The 19,416-nt window shown below is 48.9% G+C and overlaps 1 protein-coding gene across 3 annotated transcripts in view; it reads left to right on the top strand.

The window, feature by feature from the left end:
• The window catches only part of LOC141155119 (uncharacterized), a 99,409-nt gene that overhangs the window by 15,403 nt on the left and 64,590 nt on the right, over positions 1-19,416 (top strand). For all 3 annotated transcript variants that reach the window (XM_073641787.1, XM_073641789.1, XM_073641788.1), the window contains exons 5-10: positions 4,413-4,463; positions 4,600-4,650; positions 4,786-4,827; positions 16,488-16,538; positions 16,673-16,723; positions 16,859-16,900. In XM_073641787.1, coding sequence (XP_073497888.1) covers positions 4,413-4,463; positions 4,600-4,650; positions 4,786-4,827; positions 16,488-16,538; positions 16,673-16,723; positions 16,859-16,900 — 288 coding nt within the window. The remainder of the gene's footprint in view (positions 1-4,412; positions 4,464-4,599; positions 4,651-4,785; positions 4,828-16,487; positions 16,539-16,672; positions 16,724-16,858; positions 16,901-19,416) is intronic.

The raw sequence follows: 19,416 nt of genomic DNA, 5'->3' as shown, positions 1-19,416 counted from the left end.
TTTACAAAGTTTAGTATCATCTGCAAATATTGCTATTTTACTATGCAACCCTTCCACTAGATAATTCATAAATATATTAAATAATATAGGGCCCAAGACAGACCCTTGAGGCCCCCCGCTAGTAACCCTGACACCCCCTGAGCTTACTCCATTGATAACCACCCTCTGCTTTCTATCACTCAGCCAGCTATTTACCCACTTGCACACATTATCCCCCAGACCAAGCATTCTCATTTTATATACCAACCTTTTGTGTGGCACGGTATCAAACGCTTTGGAGAAGTCGAGGTATACAACATCCACTGACTCTCCCCGGTCCAGCTGTGAGCTCACCTCCTCGTAGAAGGCGATCAGGTTTGTTTGGCAGGAGCGATCCCTCATGAATCCATGTTGATATGGAGTTAGACAGTTATTATCATTAAGATATTCTACAATAGCATCTCTAAGAAATCCTTCAAACAATTTACCCACAACAGACGTTAAGCTGACTGGTTTATAGTTCCCAGGGTCACTTTTAGACCCCTTTTTGAATATTGGTACCACATTTGCTTGGCGCCAGTCTAGTGGGACAGTCCCTGTCCATAAAGAGTGCTTGAATATAAGATACAGCGGTCTGTCTATCACATTACTTAATTCTTTTAGTACCCGGGGGTGTATGTCATCTGGGCCTGGTGACTTGTCTATTTTGATATTATTTAGGCGTTTCTGAACTTCCTCCTGGGTTAGGTGGGTGATATTTAGCGGAGGGTTTACTTTATCACTCTGCATTTCCTCCGATAAATTGTTTTCTTTTGTGAAAACAGTGGAGAAGAAGCTATTGAGTAGGTTTGCTTTACCCTCATCGCCCTCTATGATTTTACCCAGGTTATTTTTCAATGGGCCAACTCCATCAGTTTTAATCCTTTTACTGTTTATATAGTTAAAGAACAGTTTGGGATTCGTTTTACTTTCCTTGGCAATTAGTCTCTCTGTCTCCTCTTTTGCTATTCTTATTTGTTTCTTACAGATTTTGTTTTTTTCCCTATAAGATATTAGCGCTTCCTCGCTGCCTTCTTGTTTAAGTTTACCGAAAGCCCTTTTTTTGTTTTTCATTGCCCTCTTGACTTCCTTATTTAGCCACATTGGCTTCCTCCTATTTCTAGCCCTTTTATTCCCATAAGGTATGTACCTTCTACAGTGACTATGTAGGACTGTTTTGAAAATTTCCCATTTTCTATCCGTGCTCCTATTACTGAAGATACTATCCCAGTCTATAAGGTGAAGGGCATCTCTTAGCTGATCAAACTTTGCCCTCCTGAAGTTCAGTGTTTTTGTGACTCCCTTGCTGGGCACCCTACTGAAGCACATGTGGAATTGTATAATGTTGTGGTCACTATTTCCCAGGTGCCCCCCGACCTGCACCTCAGTTATTCTGTCTGGCCTGTTAGTTAATATTAAGTCTAGAAGGGCCGTCCCTCTAGTTGGTTCCTGCACAAGTTGTGACAAATAATTGTCTTTGATAATTGACAGAAACCTGTTTCCCAGTCTATATCGGGGTAGTTGAAGTCCCCCATAATAATCACCTCGTTATTTTTTGCTACTTCGTCTATTTGTCTCATTAATAGACTTTCCGTGGCTTCTGCTATATTTGGTGGTTTATAACAGACTCCTATGATAATTTTATTATTGTCCATAGCATTGGCCATCTCCTTAGCTCTGCCCCTGGTGCCACTGGCCATCCTTGCAACCTTTGGCACTGTTTTTGGAGAAAGCTGCCATGACCTGCTAATTCTGAAAATACTATTTGATTCTTATCCTTTAGACAAAGCTCACCCTATTTTCATCAGTGTTTGCTTTTTTGGGAGGTCTACTTCATTAGCTATGATATCTAACTCCTACTTGAATGACTTAAAAAGTGTGAAACCCACATCTCGTTTAACATTGCTACTTTGCTCCTCTGCATGCTTTATACTGCAGCGCTGCTTATTCTGATTGGCTGCTGTGTTGAAGCACACGCTCACCAGGCATTCATCATATGAAAATCAGAATCCAAATGAGGAAAGGATAATTATAATCTACAACATACAAAGGAGAAATAATAGATTTTTCTGAAACTGACACCTAATGAAAATAGTGAGCCTCCATAAGGCGGACTCTAGACATATGAGATAGATAATGCGTAATAAACCCCAAGAAAACCCCTCTAAAGTTATTTTTTTTTGCAGAGGATGTGGAGCTTTGTATCAGAAAAAATGGAACATTAACCAATATAAATGTATAAATACAGTACAGGTAGAGTAATTATCAGGTGCCGTACGTCTAAGTGAGGGCGACTGATCACTAGTGTTGGGCCACCCCCGTAGTGTTCAGGTTCGGTTCGGTTCGTCAAACACCTGTATGTTCGTAGAACTGTTCGCCGAACACCTTAGAACACCGTCGAACACCGTTAAAACCAATGGCAGGCAAACAAAAACACATAGAAAACACCTTCAAAGGTGTCCAAAAGCTGACAAACTGCTCAGAAGACACTCTTTAAAAAAGCCGGCCGGCAATTCCGCATCGGTACCCGACAATTTAGAACAGAAAGAATAGAGCATCACACATAGATTAGATAGATAGAAACATGTCAGTCACATATACAATGAGTACAGTGATAGTATTGATTACTGTACTTGTCATTTAGTGTTAAAATAAAGGATTTATTTAAAAAAAAAATTGGCGTGGGGTTCCCCGTAATTTTAGTCTCTAGTTCAGGTTAAGCAGACGGCTGGGGCAGATGTTTGAAGCCTGGGAAGGGGGTAATACCCACGGAGCTTCCCAGGCTACTAATATCAGCCCCCAGCTGAATACCTAGCCTTTACTAGCTATTAAAATGGGGGACCCAAAAAAAAATAACGTGGGGTCCCCCCTATTTTAATAGCTAGCAAAGGCTGGGCAGACAGCTGGGGACTGATATTAATAGCCCAGGAAGGGTGCCATGAATATTGGCCCCCTCCCAGGCTAGAAACACCAGCCATCAGCCGCCCCAGAAATGGCACATCCATAGGATGCACCAATTCTGGCACTTAGCCTCGCTCTTCCCACTGCCCTGTAGCGTTGGCAATGGGGTAATAGGGTTGGGGTTGATGTCAGCTTATAATGCCAGCTGACATCAAGCCCAGGTTAATAATGGAGAGGCGTCTATAAGACATCCCCATTACTAACCCCATAGTCAAAGTTAAAAAAAAACACAAACACCCAGAATAAAGTCCTTTAATTGAATATAAACACACAATTCTTTAATGTTCTAAAATAAACCATACTTACCGTCACGCCCATTCCAGCTGAAGCCAACGATCTCCTGCAATAAAAGTAAAATAATAAACCAATCTCATCCTTACCTTTCCATTGTTCCCAGGACAGCTCCAGCTCTGCTACATTCAAATGACAGGCTGGATGGCAGCCGAAAGCTGCCATCCAGCTTGCCATGCCGCAGACACTGAGAAGCGCAGGCATGCTTGCGCTCCTCAGTGTCTGGCTGAGACGGCATCCAGATGAGCCGAGTTCATGTCCAATGAACTGAGGTCACCTCATGCATTTAATAAATCCTTTAACACTAAATGACAAGTACAGTAATCAACACTGTCACTGTACTTCATATATATGTGGCTGACATGTTTCTATCTATCTAATCTATGTGTGATGCTCTATTCTTTCTGTTCTAAATTGTCGGGTACCGGTGTATGCCGCTGCTGAATTGCCGCTTTTCATGTTTCACTGTGAGCACTGTTCCCATCGATTTGGGCAATCACTGTAATGCCACAACCACCATGGCTGTGGCATTACAGTGAGTGGCAGACAATCCCTGCATGATTGGTGCTCTAAATAGCGCCAGACATGCAGGACACGCTTTTGGTGCACGAACAGTTATCGAACATAACCTCGAACAGCCGAATTTTTTGCAAATCGTTCGCGTTCGTCGAACGACTCGAACACCGCCCAAAACAGCTCGAATTTGAGATTGGCGAACAGTTCTAGTCGAACACCGCTCATCTCTAATCACCACAAAGGAAAATCCTCATTCTCCTAAAATAAAAAATAGTTGACATTACTTCTTAAATGAAACTTAAATAAGAGACGCATATAAGAGAGAAACTTTTTTTTTACTTTTCCGATTCATGTACATAAAAAATTTTGCCTTTTTGTCTTCAGATAAAACCACATCCACTTACAACCATTTCCTAAAGAAAAAAAAACTATAAATGTTTCCTCAATTGTAACTATTGGGCGTTTGTTTTTCTCATTGAAAAACCTAAAAAAATAAAAAATAAAAAAAAAATACAAATTCACTAATATATTCTAAGTGAAACATAAATATGAGAAAAATAGGGGAGACATTTTCTTCTTACTATTCCAATTCCTGTAGGTTGATAATTTTGCCTTTTTGTCTTCAGCTTCGAGCGCATCCACAACCTCAGCTACAGCTACTTCACCTATTACTACTCGTAAGTTTTGGGTATTTTTCTCATAAAAAAAACTTGAAAGCAAAAAATGCAAACTCGCCATTTGTTTAGAGAGAGACTTTCTCAGGGGATGTAGTTTGATTTGTTTTTCTTTAATAACTTGTCCTTTTTTCTGCAGCTCCAGATACATCATCAGCTCCGACTACAACCACGCCGGTTGTTACTATGGGTGAGTTTCTGGATGTTCTGTCAAGAGGAAAATAAATTAAATACAATGAAATTCTTAGTGAGACGTACAGAGGGGACAGAAGGGAAACATTGTTGCCGATATGTTCGATGTTAATAACGTTGCTTTTTGCTACAGATCTGACAACATCATCAACCCCAATCACTTCTGGGACTACTGGTGAGTTCTCGGTATTTTGTCATTAAAAAGTAAGACAATAAAACAAACACAAAAATCTCCTTACAGAAATGAGTTACTTGAATATGTCACATAAGTTATTTTCCTGTTTTGCTCCCGCTCCTGCCTCATCCACAACCCCAACTACAACTCCCTCACTGTTACCTACAAATACGTTTTTGAAATTTTTATGATAAAAGGCAAAAAGCCAAAGGGTAAAATAACTTTGTAGATGTTTTTGGCTAAAAATTAGATGATAGAGTAGTTTAATAGCTGTTCTCTTCATGAAACAGCTCCACTTGCATCACATATCGGCAAATTTTCTTGCTTTCTTACTGGTCTTTAGAGGTGATCACGCGCTCTCCACCGCTTTCTTACTGCTGAGATGAAGAAATTTATGTTGTACATGGCCCAGGGTGGCAAGGTACATTACTGCATTGAGCTGCTGGTGCACGAGATACAGGCCTTCCAAGGCCGCCTGAAGTGTGTCCTGGGGTACGGAGACCAGTACCCACAACTTCTGACCCACCTTGTAGGTCCTCTTACAATCATTCTGGTCATACAATCACTGCTGGTCAGAATGGGCTTGCGCCATATTATCTTGCACCAGCTGCATCAAGGCCTGAATCTTGTCCCGGAAGAGCACGACATAGTCGATAAACGACATGACGCGCCCCCTGGGCCAGTGCTGTAGTGCGGCGCACGTGTGCGCGGGGGAATACCCGGAGCCGGATCCGATGGGGTTAGTAGCCTCCGAGTGGCGGGGACCCGGTCCGTGCCCAGAGTGTCAAACTAAGTGGCAGTCTATGGCAGTAGATGTTGTTTAAGTGTCGACTACGCCACCCGTTGATTTGCGGCCGCAAGGCCGCCGCTGCAGAACAGTCCGCTGAGGCCGGTGGTATGTGTGCAGCAATGGTGGTATAACCCCCAACGGGAGAGGTATGGCCTCAGGGCAGCTGGTGCGGGTGAAGGGAGTGATAGAAAGGGCGTCCCGGTACCTTTAGTGCTGGTAGTACGATGGAACACAGAGACTGATGGCAGTTTTCAATGCTTTACTCACAGATGTTATCAGTGTCAGTCCTGCAGGTGATGACGACCCGAGCCGTGATGCGTCCACCAGGTACGGGGCTCGACCAACCCCCAGGCAGTTCCAGAGTGTGACCTTGAACTCCTTTCTCCGTTCCTTTCTCTGGCCGTCCCCACTAGGGACCCACCCATGTCCAGCTTCCTCGGGCCTTCTGGTGGCGAAACCTATCTCCGGTTTCCCTGACCCTATGTGGCGTGCCTTCGTGGTGAGTGTAGTGAGTGGTCGCGCCAAGACGTGGCCACGACCTCCGGTTCCTGGCTGAGGATAAGTGACCTCCACCAGTTCGGGATCCGGTACCCTGATCTGCCAACCCTTCACCCGTTTTAGCTCACTCGTGGGATCTCAGGGTTCCCTCTTCCTTCATGTCTCTGGGCCTTTCTCCAGGTTCCATTCCTTCCTTGTTCCTTGTTCCTTTCCTCTTGTCTTTCTCTCTCTTGCTCCCTTCAGGAGCAGCACCCAGACAGGGCTGCTGCTCCCTGTCACTACTCTTCTCCTCTTCTTCTGTCTGACTGCACTCCACCACTCCTAAGATGGTGCCCACCTTTTTATACTCTCTCTGACACCCGAGCCCAGGTGACTAGCCACCAATGGGCTCCTTCCTATGCCCAGAGTCCCTCCCCTCTCTGCTCCTGCACCACTGGGATATTCCTCCCCCCCTCCCACTCCAGCCAGGGACAGACGCTGTCGTACCTGCACATCTATCTGGTGGGAGTACCGTTGATCTGTCCCCCGGAAATGGGATGTATGTGGTGCATGCAGCTAACTGAGTTCTAGTCCACACTCCATCCTTACCCGGGAGTGGAATACCACACCTCTGGTTCGAGGTGCAATACACCTGTAGCAGCCGAGCCCTCGGGGTGCTACAGACACTCCAGGGGTGGCTAAGTCTACTTCCCAGGCCTATTTTACCCTGCATACGTCGCCCATACAGGAGCTCAAAGGGGGTGAACCCCGTTGAGACCTGTGGAACCTCCCGATAGGCAAATAGCAGTTGGAAAATCTTCAGTGGGGCGGTAGGCATCTTGTCAGCCCAAATGAACGACAAGGCTATCGCTTCCGGGTACCGGGTGGAATAGTCTACTACCGTCAGTACGAAGCATTTCTTGAAGTTGCTGGGAATGTACAGTGGTCCAACCAGATCCACAGCCACCCTCCTGAAAGACTCGACAGTAATGGGCAGAGTTACCAGTGGTGCTTTGGGGCGCAACCCCGCCATCCCCAATCTCTGACAGGTGTCGCATGAATGGCAGTAGGCAGGGGAATCGGTCCCCATCTTTGACGTGTAGAAATGCTGGTCTAGCCTGGCCTTTGTCTTAGTGATCCCTAGATGTTTGACCATCAGAATCTCATGTGCAATCCGCAACAACTCCGCCCTGAATGAATAGGGTACCACTAACTGTCGGTCCCTAGGCCACGCCTCCGGTGATCCCTGCTGGTCCATCACCTGATAAAACTGTCCTTGGTTCCAGACCACCTGCTCAAAATCTGAGTCTGAGGGAGTCTGTTGTCAGTTTCCAACGCCGTCTGCAACCCCTGACTGGACGTGGCCAGAATAGATGAGATCGCCACTTCTTCTGTCAGTTCCCGGGGACCGGTCTTTTGGCCTCCATCTGACCCAGCAGTCACTATGTTAGAAGGGAAAGCCATAGGACCCCGAGGGACCCCTGGTGCTCCCGCACTCCCACTGTGCGTCACAGCGTCCATGGCCAGTTCAACCGCGGGTAGTGCCCGTTTCCTCTCAGCTTCACACCAAGTCGCCGGTCCAGACTGACTAACCCAGCCCTTCGACATCCAGGTTATGGAGGAGCTCAGCATTGAGGCCTTACCTGGGAGCCCTACCTCTCCTGGGACAAATCTGCCCTCAGTTGCATGCTCCCACTCAGCTGCTGTTTGCCCCCTGTTTGTCCCCTCAGTGACAACCTCGGAGGACAAAAGGTTCCAGCATGCTTTCTAGCCACACCATATGGCATTGGTAAAGCTTGCTTGATTGACCTCCTCCCCCCAGAGGGGAGAGGCATATATTACATCATCCCCCACCCCCACATCCCTGTTAGTACGCATGTTAATCACATTGACAAAAACAACAGGGGTGGACATTACAGTGCGGTCTGAGGGATCAGACCTTGGGGGTTCAGTGGCCACATACTTGGACACTAGCTACCCCAAGTCTGTCCCAGCAATTGCAGGAATATTCACCCCACCTCCCAAACTCCTTGCCCGGCACCCCAGTTCAAATACACTTTAGCGATGGGCAGCACCAGTTCGACTCCTCCAATCCCGGAGACAGTGAGGGTTTTCCCGGGCACCAAATCCTGTGGGGACACCAGTTCAGGCCGCACAAGAATCATCTCAGCGCCAGTGTCCCACAGTCCCATGGCCACTGCCTGGCCTATGATGAAGGGCTGAAAGTTGTCAAAGGACCTCCCACCACGCCACACAAAATAGTGTATGGTTTCTGGGACGGGCCCTTCTAGCACATGGCATTGAAGTGTCCATCTATTTGCAAAGGTCGGAGTTCCCCCATTGACTTGGAGAGGGAAGCATGGGCAAGTGACCCCTTAGGCTTAGGGGTAGGGACAGAAGTTACCGCGTTCGTCTTACCCCCTCTCCAGCCAGCAGGTTTACTGCCTTTTAGAGCACTGTTATTGGAATACTCATTGGCAAGAGTTGCTGTTGCGGAGCCCCCTTTGGCTTCCGGTCACGGAGACACAGCTGGAGGTCCTCTGAGCAGTTACACGAAAATGTGCAATGAGCTCCTTCAGCTGCTGGATGGTGGAGAACTCCAATCCCATAGTCCATTGATCTACCACTCTCAGTGGAGCCGCACGTGATCAGCCCAGCTGTCTGCAGGACCCCACTGTATACTCCAGATCTTCTTCCGATACGTCTCAGGGGTCAAGTTGTACTGCTGGAACAGAGACTGCTTGATATCTTCATAGCTCTGGGTGGTCTCACTGGGCAGATACCAAAAGATTTCCAGGGCCTTAACCCTGAGGCAAAGAGTTAAGAGCTGGGCCCACTAGTTCTCAGATAAATGGTACTGATGACAAGTCTTTTCAAACACCAGAAAGAAGGTGTCCAAGTCCCCTCCTTTATCCAGCAGGGGAAAATTCTCCGCCTGTAGCTTCGGGACCCGGATCTCGAGACTGGCTGAGGTGGACTGCTGGAGCTGGAGCTTGAACATTTATAGCTTATGCCCGCAGTCACACTGAAGTTCTGCAGCTTCCTCGCAACATGCTGCCATGATGGTCTCATAGGTGGCCTGGTCCCCCGGATGGAGACTGGCCAGGGCAGGGTGCAGGAGGGCATTTAAGCCTGCCTGGCTGGGGGGACGGGCAGATGGTGAGCAGCCCACTGTGGGAGTGACCACCAGCAACTGGTTTCTTGAGGAGCCTTGGATGGGCTCCCCCTCATCTTGAGCAACATCGCCTTTCACCTCCTCCCCACTGTCCATAGCATTGGCCATCTCCTTAGCTCTGCCCCTGGTGCCACTGGCCATCCTTGCAACCTTTGGCACTGTTTTTGGAGAAAGCTGCCATGACCTGCTAATCCTGAAAAAACTATTTGATTCTTATCCTTTAGACAAAGCTCACCCTATTTTCATCAGTGTTTGCTTTTTTTTGGGCTCTACTTCATTAGCTATGATATCTAACTCCTACTTGAATGACTTAAAAAGTGTGAAACCCACATCTCGTTAAACATTGCTACTTTGCTCCTCCGCATGTTTTATACCGCAGCGCTGCTGTAGCATTGGCGTCTCTGCCCCCTTCCAGGCAGAGACGCCGTCCTTCTCACCTCCCCGCTTCCCGCGCGGCGTCCTCCTGCGCTCCTCTTCCTGCTGCTGCCGGCGCGCGCAGCTTCCCGGGCACTGTGCTTAGGACGGCGCGCGCGGCCCCTTTAAGAGAGAGGGAGCGCGCGCGCCGTCCTAAGGAGTCCCCGGCCAATAGCCGAGGGTCCTCCCATATATAAGGCACCTCCTCTAAAATGGAGGTGCCCGAGCAAAAGTTGTTGCACAGCATACTTACCTCTGCTACAGCCCTCAGGTCCAGTTGCCAGCCTTACTACTGTTCCAGTCCGCCAGTCTGACTACTCTCCAGCCCGACAGTCTGCCTTCCGTTATATCCGCCAGTCTGTCGATGCGCAAGTCCGCCTGCTTACCAGGAAGCACCTGCCAGTTACCTGCCTGCTACCTGCCGTGTCTGCTAGCCCGCTCACCTGGGAGCACTCGCCTGTTACCTGCCTGTTACCTGTTAGCCTACCTGGAGGCTCCTGCTGACACTTGCCATGACCACCCGCCTGCTAACCTAGAGACTTCAGCCTGCTTGGCCGTCACTTGCCATAGCCTACCTGGAGGCTCCTGCTGTCACTTGCCGTGACCATCTGTCTGTTACCTAGAGACTTCAACCCGCTCTGCCGTCACGTGACGTGACCACCTGTCTACTATCCAGAGACTTCTGCCTGCCTGTTGTGTCCATCCGCTATACCGGTCAGTCCCAGTCTGCTGACCCGTGGGAGCCACCTGCTCTCTTACAAGGTCGTCCCCAGAGTAGCACCTGGTCCCTCTGCTCGGTCCCTCCCTGGTCACGGAGTCGTTAGCCGTCGTACAACCAGGGTCGGTCTGAGTTTATACTTAGTTACGCCCCTCTGAGTCCCTCCTTGCACCGCGGCACAGAGGTTCCACCACCCGGATCCGTAACAGTTTGCTCGGGCCATGGAACCCGGTGGCCCCCAGACCCACGCAATATCCAACCTGCACCAGGAGGTCTTACGTCAAAGGGCTCAACAAGAGTCGGTCCTGTCCTACCTGCGGTCTGTTAACTCTCGCCTAGGTGCATTATCCGATCCGTCTGTGTCCTTCTCTGGTCAGGCAGCGCCTACTTCTGCGGCACCACAACCTACTCCTATTATGGCATCCGGCTATGGACCCTGGATCTCGGCACCGCCACGTTTTGCTGGCAACCCTGCCTTAGCTCGGGGTTTCATAAACCAGTGCACCCTGCACTTTGAACTCTTGGCACATCAGTTCATCTCTGACCGGGCCAAGGTCGCATTCATCATGTCCCATCTCATTGGGGAAGCACTGGCATAGCTAAATCCCCTGAGGGAGAGAGGGGATCCCCTGGTGTCCGACCTATCGTCTTTCCTCGCTGCTTTCCGGAAAGTGTTTGATGAACCAGGACGAAAATCCTCTTCAGCTTCCTCTCTGCTACGTCTCCACCAAGAGAGTCTCACCGTGGGCCAATATGCCATACGGTTCCGTACCCTCGCTTCTGAGCTTGCCTGGGATAACGAGGCTCTGGTGTCCGTCTTCTGGGAGGGCCTTTCCTGCCAGATTAAGGATGAGCTAGCCGGTCGGGACATTCCTACCACCCTGGATGACCTAGTGTCACTCGCTACCCGGATTGACATCCGGTTCCAAGAACGCACGAAAGAGACCACCGGGAGGGAAAATTCCTCCGCCTTGCTCCTACTTTCCAGAGACCCGCCTCTCAACCAGTCACTCCCCGGGCGCACTCGCCCGAACCCATGCAGATCGACCAGACCAAGATGGTCAAATCTCGCCAAGAGTCACGTCGAGCTGAGGGGAGCTGTTTCTATTGTGGCAGTAAAGAGCACCTGATCCGTTCCAGCCTGGAGAGGCCGGGAAACGTCAGTGTCTAGGACCACTCGGAGAGGTCGTCCTAGGCAAAAGTAAGCCCTCTCCATCCCTGACTTTGTCTGTCTCTATCTCCTGGGGAGAGAACCGTCTCTTTGAAATTGCTCATCTGGATTCTGGAGCTGCTGGAAACCTCATTTCCCAGTCCCTGGTAGAGAGATACCGAATTCCCACCAAACCTCTGGCTGAACCATTGTCCGTCGCCTCCGTGGATGGAAGACTCCTTCCGGTGACCATCCTGTTCGTCACTGAGCCCCTAACCCTGCAGGTGGGAATGCTGCACTCGGAGAAAATCTCCTTCCATGTGCTGTCCGGACTCTCTCACTCCTTATTGCTAGGTCTACCCTGACTCCAGACACATGAACCCGTGCTGAACTGGCAATCCGGTGAAGTACTCCGGTGGGGGCAGGACTGCCATAGCACCTGCCTGATTCCGGTTCGCCAGACTCGTCCTCCACCTACCCCAGCTAATTTACCCAGTCTACCGGCTCCTTACTGGTCCTACGTGGATGTCTTCGATAAAAAGGAAGCAGAGACACTGCCACCTCATAGGCCATATGATTGCCCGATCGACCTGGTACCTGGCGCCACTCCACCCCTTGGGCGTATTTACCCGTTGTCGGCGGCCGAAACCCGGGCCATGTCTGAGTACATTGAGGAGAATCTGGCTAGGGGATTCATCCGGAAATCTACCTACCCGGCTGGAGCCGGATTCTTCTTTGTCAAAAAGAAGGATGGTTCGCTACGCCCCTGTATTGATTATAGAGGACTCAATCAGATCACGGTAAAAAACAAATATCCCCTGCCGCTCATCTCCGAGTTGTTTGATCGCCTTAAGGGCGCCAGGATCTTTTCCAAGCTGGATCTACGTGGAGCTTATAACCTGGTCCGAATCCGTCAAGGAGATGAGTGGAAGATGGCATTCAATACCCGGGACAGTCACTATGAGTACCGTGTGATGCCCTTTTGTCTCTGCAATGCTCCCGCTGTCTTCCAAAAATTGGTCAACGACATCTTCCGTGATATTCTTTACTCCTGCGTGGTGGTATACCTGGACGATATCTTGGTCTTCTCTCCGGATCTTTCCACACACCGGAGGGATGTTCGTCAGGTCCTGCTTAGGCTCAGGCAGAACCACCTCTATGCAAAATACGAGAAGTGCCTCTTCGAGCAGACCTCTCTTCCATTCCTGGGCTACGTTATCTCCCAGACAGGCCTACGAATGGATCCTGAGAAGCTCTCTGCTGTCCTAAAGTGGCCCCATCCGGAGGGGTTGAAGGCGATTCAGCGATTCCTGGGCTTCGCCAACTACTATCGTTTCTTCATCCCGCACTTCTCTTCTCGGACTGCTCCCATATCTGCGCTCACCCGTAAGGGAGAAAATCCCAAGGAATGGTCACGCGAAGCTGAGGAGGCCTTCCTTTCCTTAAAGCAAGCCTTCTCCTCGGCCCCAGTGCTGCACCGTCCGGATTGCAACAAACAGTTCCACCTGGAGGTTGATGCTTCCTCCTCCGGAGCCGGAGCGGTGCTCACCCAAAAGTCTTCTTCCGGGAGAATGGTAACCTGCGGCTTCTTCTCCAAACTCTACTCCTCCTCAGAGCGCAACTTCTCTATAGGAGACCGAGAACTGTTAGCCGTTCAATTGGCGCTGGAGGAGTGGCGTTACTTGCTTGAAGGGGCTCTATACCCGGTGATCATCTATACGGATCACAAAAACCTGGCATATCTCCAGAATGCCAAAAGACTCAACCCGCGCCAGGCCCGGTGGTCTTTGTTCTTTGCCCGCTTTGACTTTGTCCTACACTTCCGCCAGGCGGACAAGAATGTCAAAGCCGACGCCTTGTCCCGTTCCTTCTGGTCCTCCGATCAAGAGGAGGAGCCTATGCACATCATCGACCCCTCCAAGTAATGAATGTGGCCCCCTTGGATCTGACTCATCTTCCACCCGGTAAGACGTTTGTAGTAGTACCGGATCATGCGAAGGTTCTTCGCTGGGGTCATTCATCTTAACTAGCCGGCCATGCTGGCCAAAAGAAGACCTTCTTGCTCATCGCCCGGCATTACTGGTGGCCTACCCTGCGCAAGGATGTGGTAGACTTCGTCTCAGCCTGTTCGTCCTGTGCCCGCAACAAAGTTCCCAGACATCTACCAGCCGGTCATCTCCTGCCTCTTCCCGTACCTGATGCTCCGTGGCAACACATTGCTATGGACTTTATCACAGATCTCCCTGTCTCTGCCGGTTGTACAGTCATTTGGGTGGTCGCCGACCGCTTTTCTAAAAATGGCTCACTTCATCCCTCTGCCTGGTCTCCCGTCTGCATCAGTGCTAGCTAAGGACTTCTTCCTCCACATCTTCCGTCTCCATGGCCTACCCCTCCACATCGTGTCGGATCAAGGGGTTCAGTTCACCTCTCGTTTCTGGCGAGCTACGTGTAAGCTGCTGGATGTCACCCTGGATTTCTCCTCCGCTTATCATCCACAGTCCAATGGTCAAGTGGAGCGGATCAACCAGATCCTTACCAGCTACCTCCGGCACTTTGTTAATGCTCACCAAACTGATTGGGTGGATCTCCTGCCATGGGCCGAATTCTCCTACAACAACCATGAGAGCGAATCATCTTCCAAGTCTCCGTTCTTTATAGTCTATGGTCAACATTCCTGGATTCCGTTTCCCGTCTCTGTTTCTGTGGTCAACCCTGCCCCGGAGTCTCGGGTCAGCGAATTTTCCACCATTTGGGAGAGTACTAGGTCCGCACTTCTTCAGTCCTCCGAGCGGATGAAAAGACATGCTGACAAGAGACATCTGGATCCGCCTCAATTAAGTCCGGGAGACAAGGTTTGGCTCTCCTCCAAACAGGTTCGGCTCAGAATACCCTCTTACAAGTTGGGCCCCCGGTTCATCGGTCCATTTGAAGTCCTTAAGCAAAGGACTACATGCACGTCACTGACAGCGTGGGAAAATTCTCCTGCGCTTGCAGTGAGTGCAGGAGAATTCTCTCACGCTCACCGCAATCGCAGGAGAATTTTCCCACGCTGTCAGTGACGTGCATGAGGTAAGCTGAGTTCATAGGACATGTCCAATGAACTCAGCTCACATCATGCACGTCACTGACAACGTGGGAAAATTCTCCTGCACTTGCCGTGAGCGCAGGAGAATTCTCTCATGCTCACCACATGCGCAGGAGAATTCTCCCACGCTGTCAGTGACGTGCATGAGGTGAGCTCAGTTCATTGGACATGAACTCGGCTCATCTGGATGCCATCACAGCCAGACACTGAGGAGCGCAAGCATGCCTGCGCTTCTCAGTGTCTGTGGCATGGCAAGCTGGATGGCAGCTTTTGGCTGCCATCCAGCCTGTCATGTGAATGTAGCAGAGCTGGAGCCATCCTGGGAACCATGGAAAGGTAAGGATGAGATTGGTTTATTATTTTAATTTTATTGCAGGAGATCGTTGGCTTCAGCTGGAATGGGCGTGATGGTAAGTATGGTTTAATTTAGAACATTAAAGAATTGTGTGTTTTATTTAATTAAAGGACTTTATTCTGGGTGTTTGTGTTTTTTTAACTTTGACTATGGGGTTAGTAATGGGGGTGTCTGATAGACGCCTCTCCATTACTAACCTGGGCTTGATGTCAGCTGGCATTATAAGCTGACATCAACCCCAGCCCTATTACCCCACTGCCAACGCTACAGGGCAGTGGGAAGAGCGAGGCTAAGTGCCAGAATTGGCGCATCCTATGGATGTGCCATTTCTGGGGCGGCTAACGGCTGGTGTTTCTAGCCTGGGAGGGGGCCAATATTCATGGCACCCTTCCTGTGCTATTAATATCAGCACCCAGCTGTCTGCCTAGCCTTTGCTAGCTATTAAAATAGGGGGGACCCCACGTCATTTTTTTTTGGGTCCCCCATTTTAATAGCTAGTAAAGGCTAGGTATTCAGCTGGGGGCTGATATTAGTAGCCTGGGAAGCTCCGTGAGTTTTACCCCCTTTCCAGGCTTCAAACATCTGCCCCAGCCGTCTGCTTAACCTCCGCTAGGGACTAAAATTACGGGGAACCTCACGCCAATTTTTTTTAAAATAAATCCTTTATTTTAACACTAAATGACAAGTACAGTAATCAACACTATCACTGTACTTATTATATATGTGACTGACATGTTTCTATGTATCGAATCTATGTGTGATGCTCTATTCTTTCTGTTCTAAATTGTCGGGTACCGGTGTATGCCGCTGATGAATTGCCGGCTTTTCATGTTTCACTGTGAGCACTGTTCTCATCGATTTGGGCAACCACTGTAGTGCCACAACCACCATGGCTGTGACATTACAGTGAGTGGCAGACAATCCCTGCATGATGTGAAAAAATTCAGTTACGCTTTTGGTGCACGAACAGTTATCGAACATAACCTCGAAAAGCCAAATTTTTTGCAAATCGTTCGCGTTCGTCGAACGACTCGAACACCGCCCAAAACAGCTCTAATTTAAGATTGGCGAACAGTTCTAGTCGAACACCGCTCATCTCTAATCACCACAAAGGAAAATCCTCATTCTACTAAAATAAAAAATTGTTGACATTACTTATTAAATTGAACTTAAATAAGAGACGCATATAAGAGAGAAACTTTTTTGTTACTTTTCCGATTCCTGTAGATTAATAATTTTTCCTTTTTGTCTTCAGATAAAACCACATCCACTTACAACCATTTCCTAAAGAAAAAAAAAACTCCAAATGTTTCCTCAATTCTAACAATTGGGCGTTTGTTTTTCTCATTGAAAAACCTAAAAATTAAAAAAAATTAAAAAATACAAATTCACTAATATATTCTAAATGAAACATAAATATTAGAAAAATAAGGGAGACATTTTCTTGTTACTATTCCAATTCCTGTAGGTTGATAATTTTGCCTTTTTGTCTTCAGCTTCGAGCGCATCCACAACCTCAGCTACAGCTACTTCACCTATTACTACTCGTAAGTTTTGGGTATTTTTCTCATAAAAAAACTTGAAAGCAAAAAATGCAAACTCCCCATTTGTTTAGAGAGAGACTTTCTCAGGGGATGTAGTTTGATTTGTTTTGCTTAATAACTTTTCCTTTTTTCTGCAGCTCCTGATACATCATCAGCTCCGACTACAACCACGCCGGTTGTTACTATGGGTGAGTTTCTGGATGTTCTGTCAAGAGGAAAATAAATTAAATACAATGAAATCCTTAGTGAGACGTACAGAGGGGACAGAAGGGGAACATTGTTGCCGATATGTTTGATATTAATAACGTTGCTTTTTGCTACAGATCTGACAACATCAACAACCCCAATCACTTCTGTGACTACTGGTGAGTTCTGTGTATTTTGTCATTAAAAAGTAAGACAATAAAACAAACACAAAAATCTCCTTACAGAAATGAGTTACTTGAATGTATCACACAAGTTATTTGCGCCTGTTTTGCTCCCGCTCCTGCCTCATCCACAACCCCAACTACAACTCCCTCACTGTTACCTACAAATACGTTTTTGAAATTTTTGTGATAAAAAGCAAAAAGCCAAAGGGTAAAATAACTTTGTAGATGTTTTTGGTTAAAAATTAGATAATAGAGTAGTTTAATAGCTGTTCTCTTCCTGATACAGCCCCACTTAGATCACATATCGGCAAATTTTCTTGCTCTCTTACTGGTCTTTAGAGGTGATCACGCGCTCTCCACCACTTTCTTACTGCTGAGATGAAGAAATTTATGTTGTACATGACCCAGGGTGGCAAGGTACATTACTGCATTGAGCTGCTGGTGCACGAGATACAGGCCTTACCAGGCCGCCTGAAGTGTGTCCTGGGGTACAGAGACCAGTACCCACAACTTCTCACCAACCTTGTAGGTCCTCTTACAATCATTCTGGTCGTACAATCGCTGCTGGTCGGAATGGGCTTGCGCCATATTATCGTGCACCAGCTGCATCGAGGCCTGCATCTTGTCCCGACAGAGCACGACATAGTCGATAAACGACACTCCAGGGGTGGCTAAGTCTACTTCCCAGGCCTCTTTCGCCCCTCACACGTCGCCCATACAAGAGCTCAAAAGGGGGTGAACCCCGTTGAGACCTGTGGAACATCCCGATAGGCAAATAGCAGTTGTGGGAGGTACCCCTCCCAGTTGCGCCTGTGGGGATCGAACAACATCTTAAGCACCTGCCTCAGGATGCCATTAAACTGTTCGCACAGGCCATTGGTCTGTGGGTGGTATCGGCTGGTCAACAGATGTTGCACCTGTATCTGCTTACAGAGGGACTCCGTCAGCTGCGACATGAACTGGATCCCCTGGCCAGTGGGCATTTCCTGGGGAAAACCCCATCGGGAGAAAATCTTCAGTGAGGCGGTAGCCACCTTGTCAGCCCAAATGAACGACAAGGCTATCGCTTCCGGGTACCGGGTGGAATAGTCCACTACCGTCAGTACGAAGCATTTCTTGAAGTTGCTGAGAATGTCCAGGGGTCCAACCAGATCCACAGCCACCCTCCTGAAAGGCTCCACAATAATGGGCAGAGTTACCAGTGGGGCTTTGGGGCGCAACCCCACCATCCCCACTCTCTGACATGTGTCGCATGAACGGCAGTAGGCAGGGGCATCGGTCCCCATCTTTGACTAGTAGAAATGCTGTTCTAGCCTGGCCTTTGTCTTAGTGATCCCTAGATGTTTGACCATCAGAATCTCATGTGCAATCCACAACAACTCTGCCCTGAACGAATAGGGTACCACTAACTGTCGGTCCCTAGGCCATGCCTCCGGTGATCCCTGCTGGTCCATCACCTGATAAAGCTGTCCTTGGTCCCAGACCACCTGCTCGAGATCTGAGTTCGAGGGAGGCTCTGCCGCCTGCTCCTTGAGAGCTTTCAGTCTGTTGTCAGTTTCCAATGCCGCCTGCAACCCCTGACTGGATGTGGCCAGAATAGATGAGATCTCCACTTCTGTCAGTTCCCGGGGACCGGTCATTTGGCCTCCATCTGACCCAGAAGTCACTAGGTTAGAAGGGGGAAGCCATAGAACCCCCGAGGGAAAGCTGGTGCTCCGGTACTCCCACTGCGCATGACACCGTCCACGGCTAGTTCATTCGCGGTTAGTGCCCGTTTCCTTTCAGCTTCACACCAAGTCACCGGTCCAGCCTGACTAACCCAGTCCTTCGACATCCAGGTTATGGAGGAACCCTGCAATGAGGCCTTACCTGGGAGCCCTACCTCTCCTGGGACAAATCTGCCCTCAGTTGCATGCTCCCACTCAGCTGCTGTCTGCCCCCTGTTTGTCCCCTCAGTGACAACTTCAGAGAACAAAAGGTTCCAGCATGCTTTCTAGCTATACCATATGGCATTTGTAAAGCTTGCTTGATTGACCTCCTCCCCCCAGAGGGGAGAGCCATATATTACATCACCCCCCCCTCCCCACATCTCTATATCTCTATCAGTACGCATGTTGATCACATTGACCACATTCACAACAGGGGTGGACATTACAGTGCCTTCTGAGGGATCAGACCTTGGGGTTTCAGTGGCCACATACTGGGACACTAGCTACCCTAAGTCTGTCCCAACAATTGCAGGAATATTCAATGATAACCCCACCACCCAATCTCCTTGCCCGGCGCCCCAGGCCAAATACACTTTTGCGATGGGCAGCACCAGTTCGACTCCTCCAATCCCGGAGGCTATGAGGGTTTTCCTGGGCACCAAATCCTGTGGGGACACCAGTTCAAGCCGCACAAGAATCATCTCAGCGCCAGTGTCCCACAGTCCCATGACCACAGCCTGCCTATAGTGAAGGGCTGAAAGTTGTCAAAGGACCTCCCACCACCCCCACACAAAATAGTGT

Source organism: Phyllobates terribilis, unplaced genomic scaffold, assembly GCF_046119375.1.
Source record: "Phyllobates terribilis strain yellow unplaced genomic scaffold, ASM4611937v1 Scaffold_7__3_contigs__length_470593459, whole genome shotgun sequence".
Lineage (NCBI taxonomy): Eukaryota > Metazoa > Chordata > Amphibia > Anura > Dendrobatidae > Phyllobates > Phyllobates terribilis.
The sequence above is the reverse complement of the archived record's forward strand: the minus strand, read 5'-3'. Positions and strand labels throughout refer to the sequence as shown.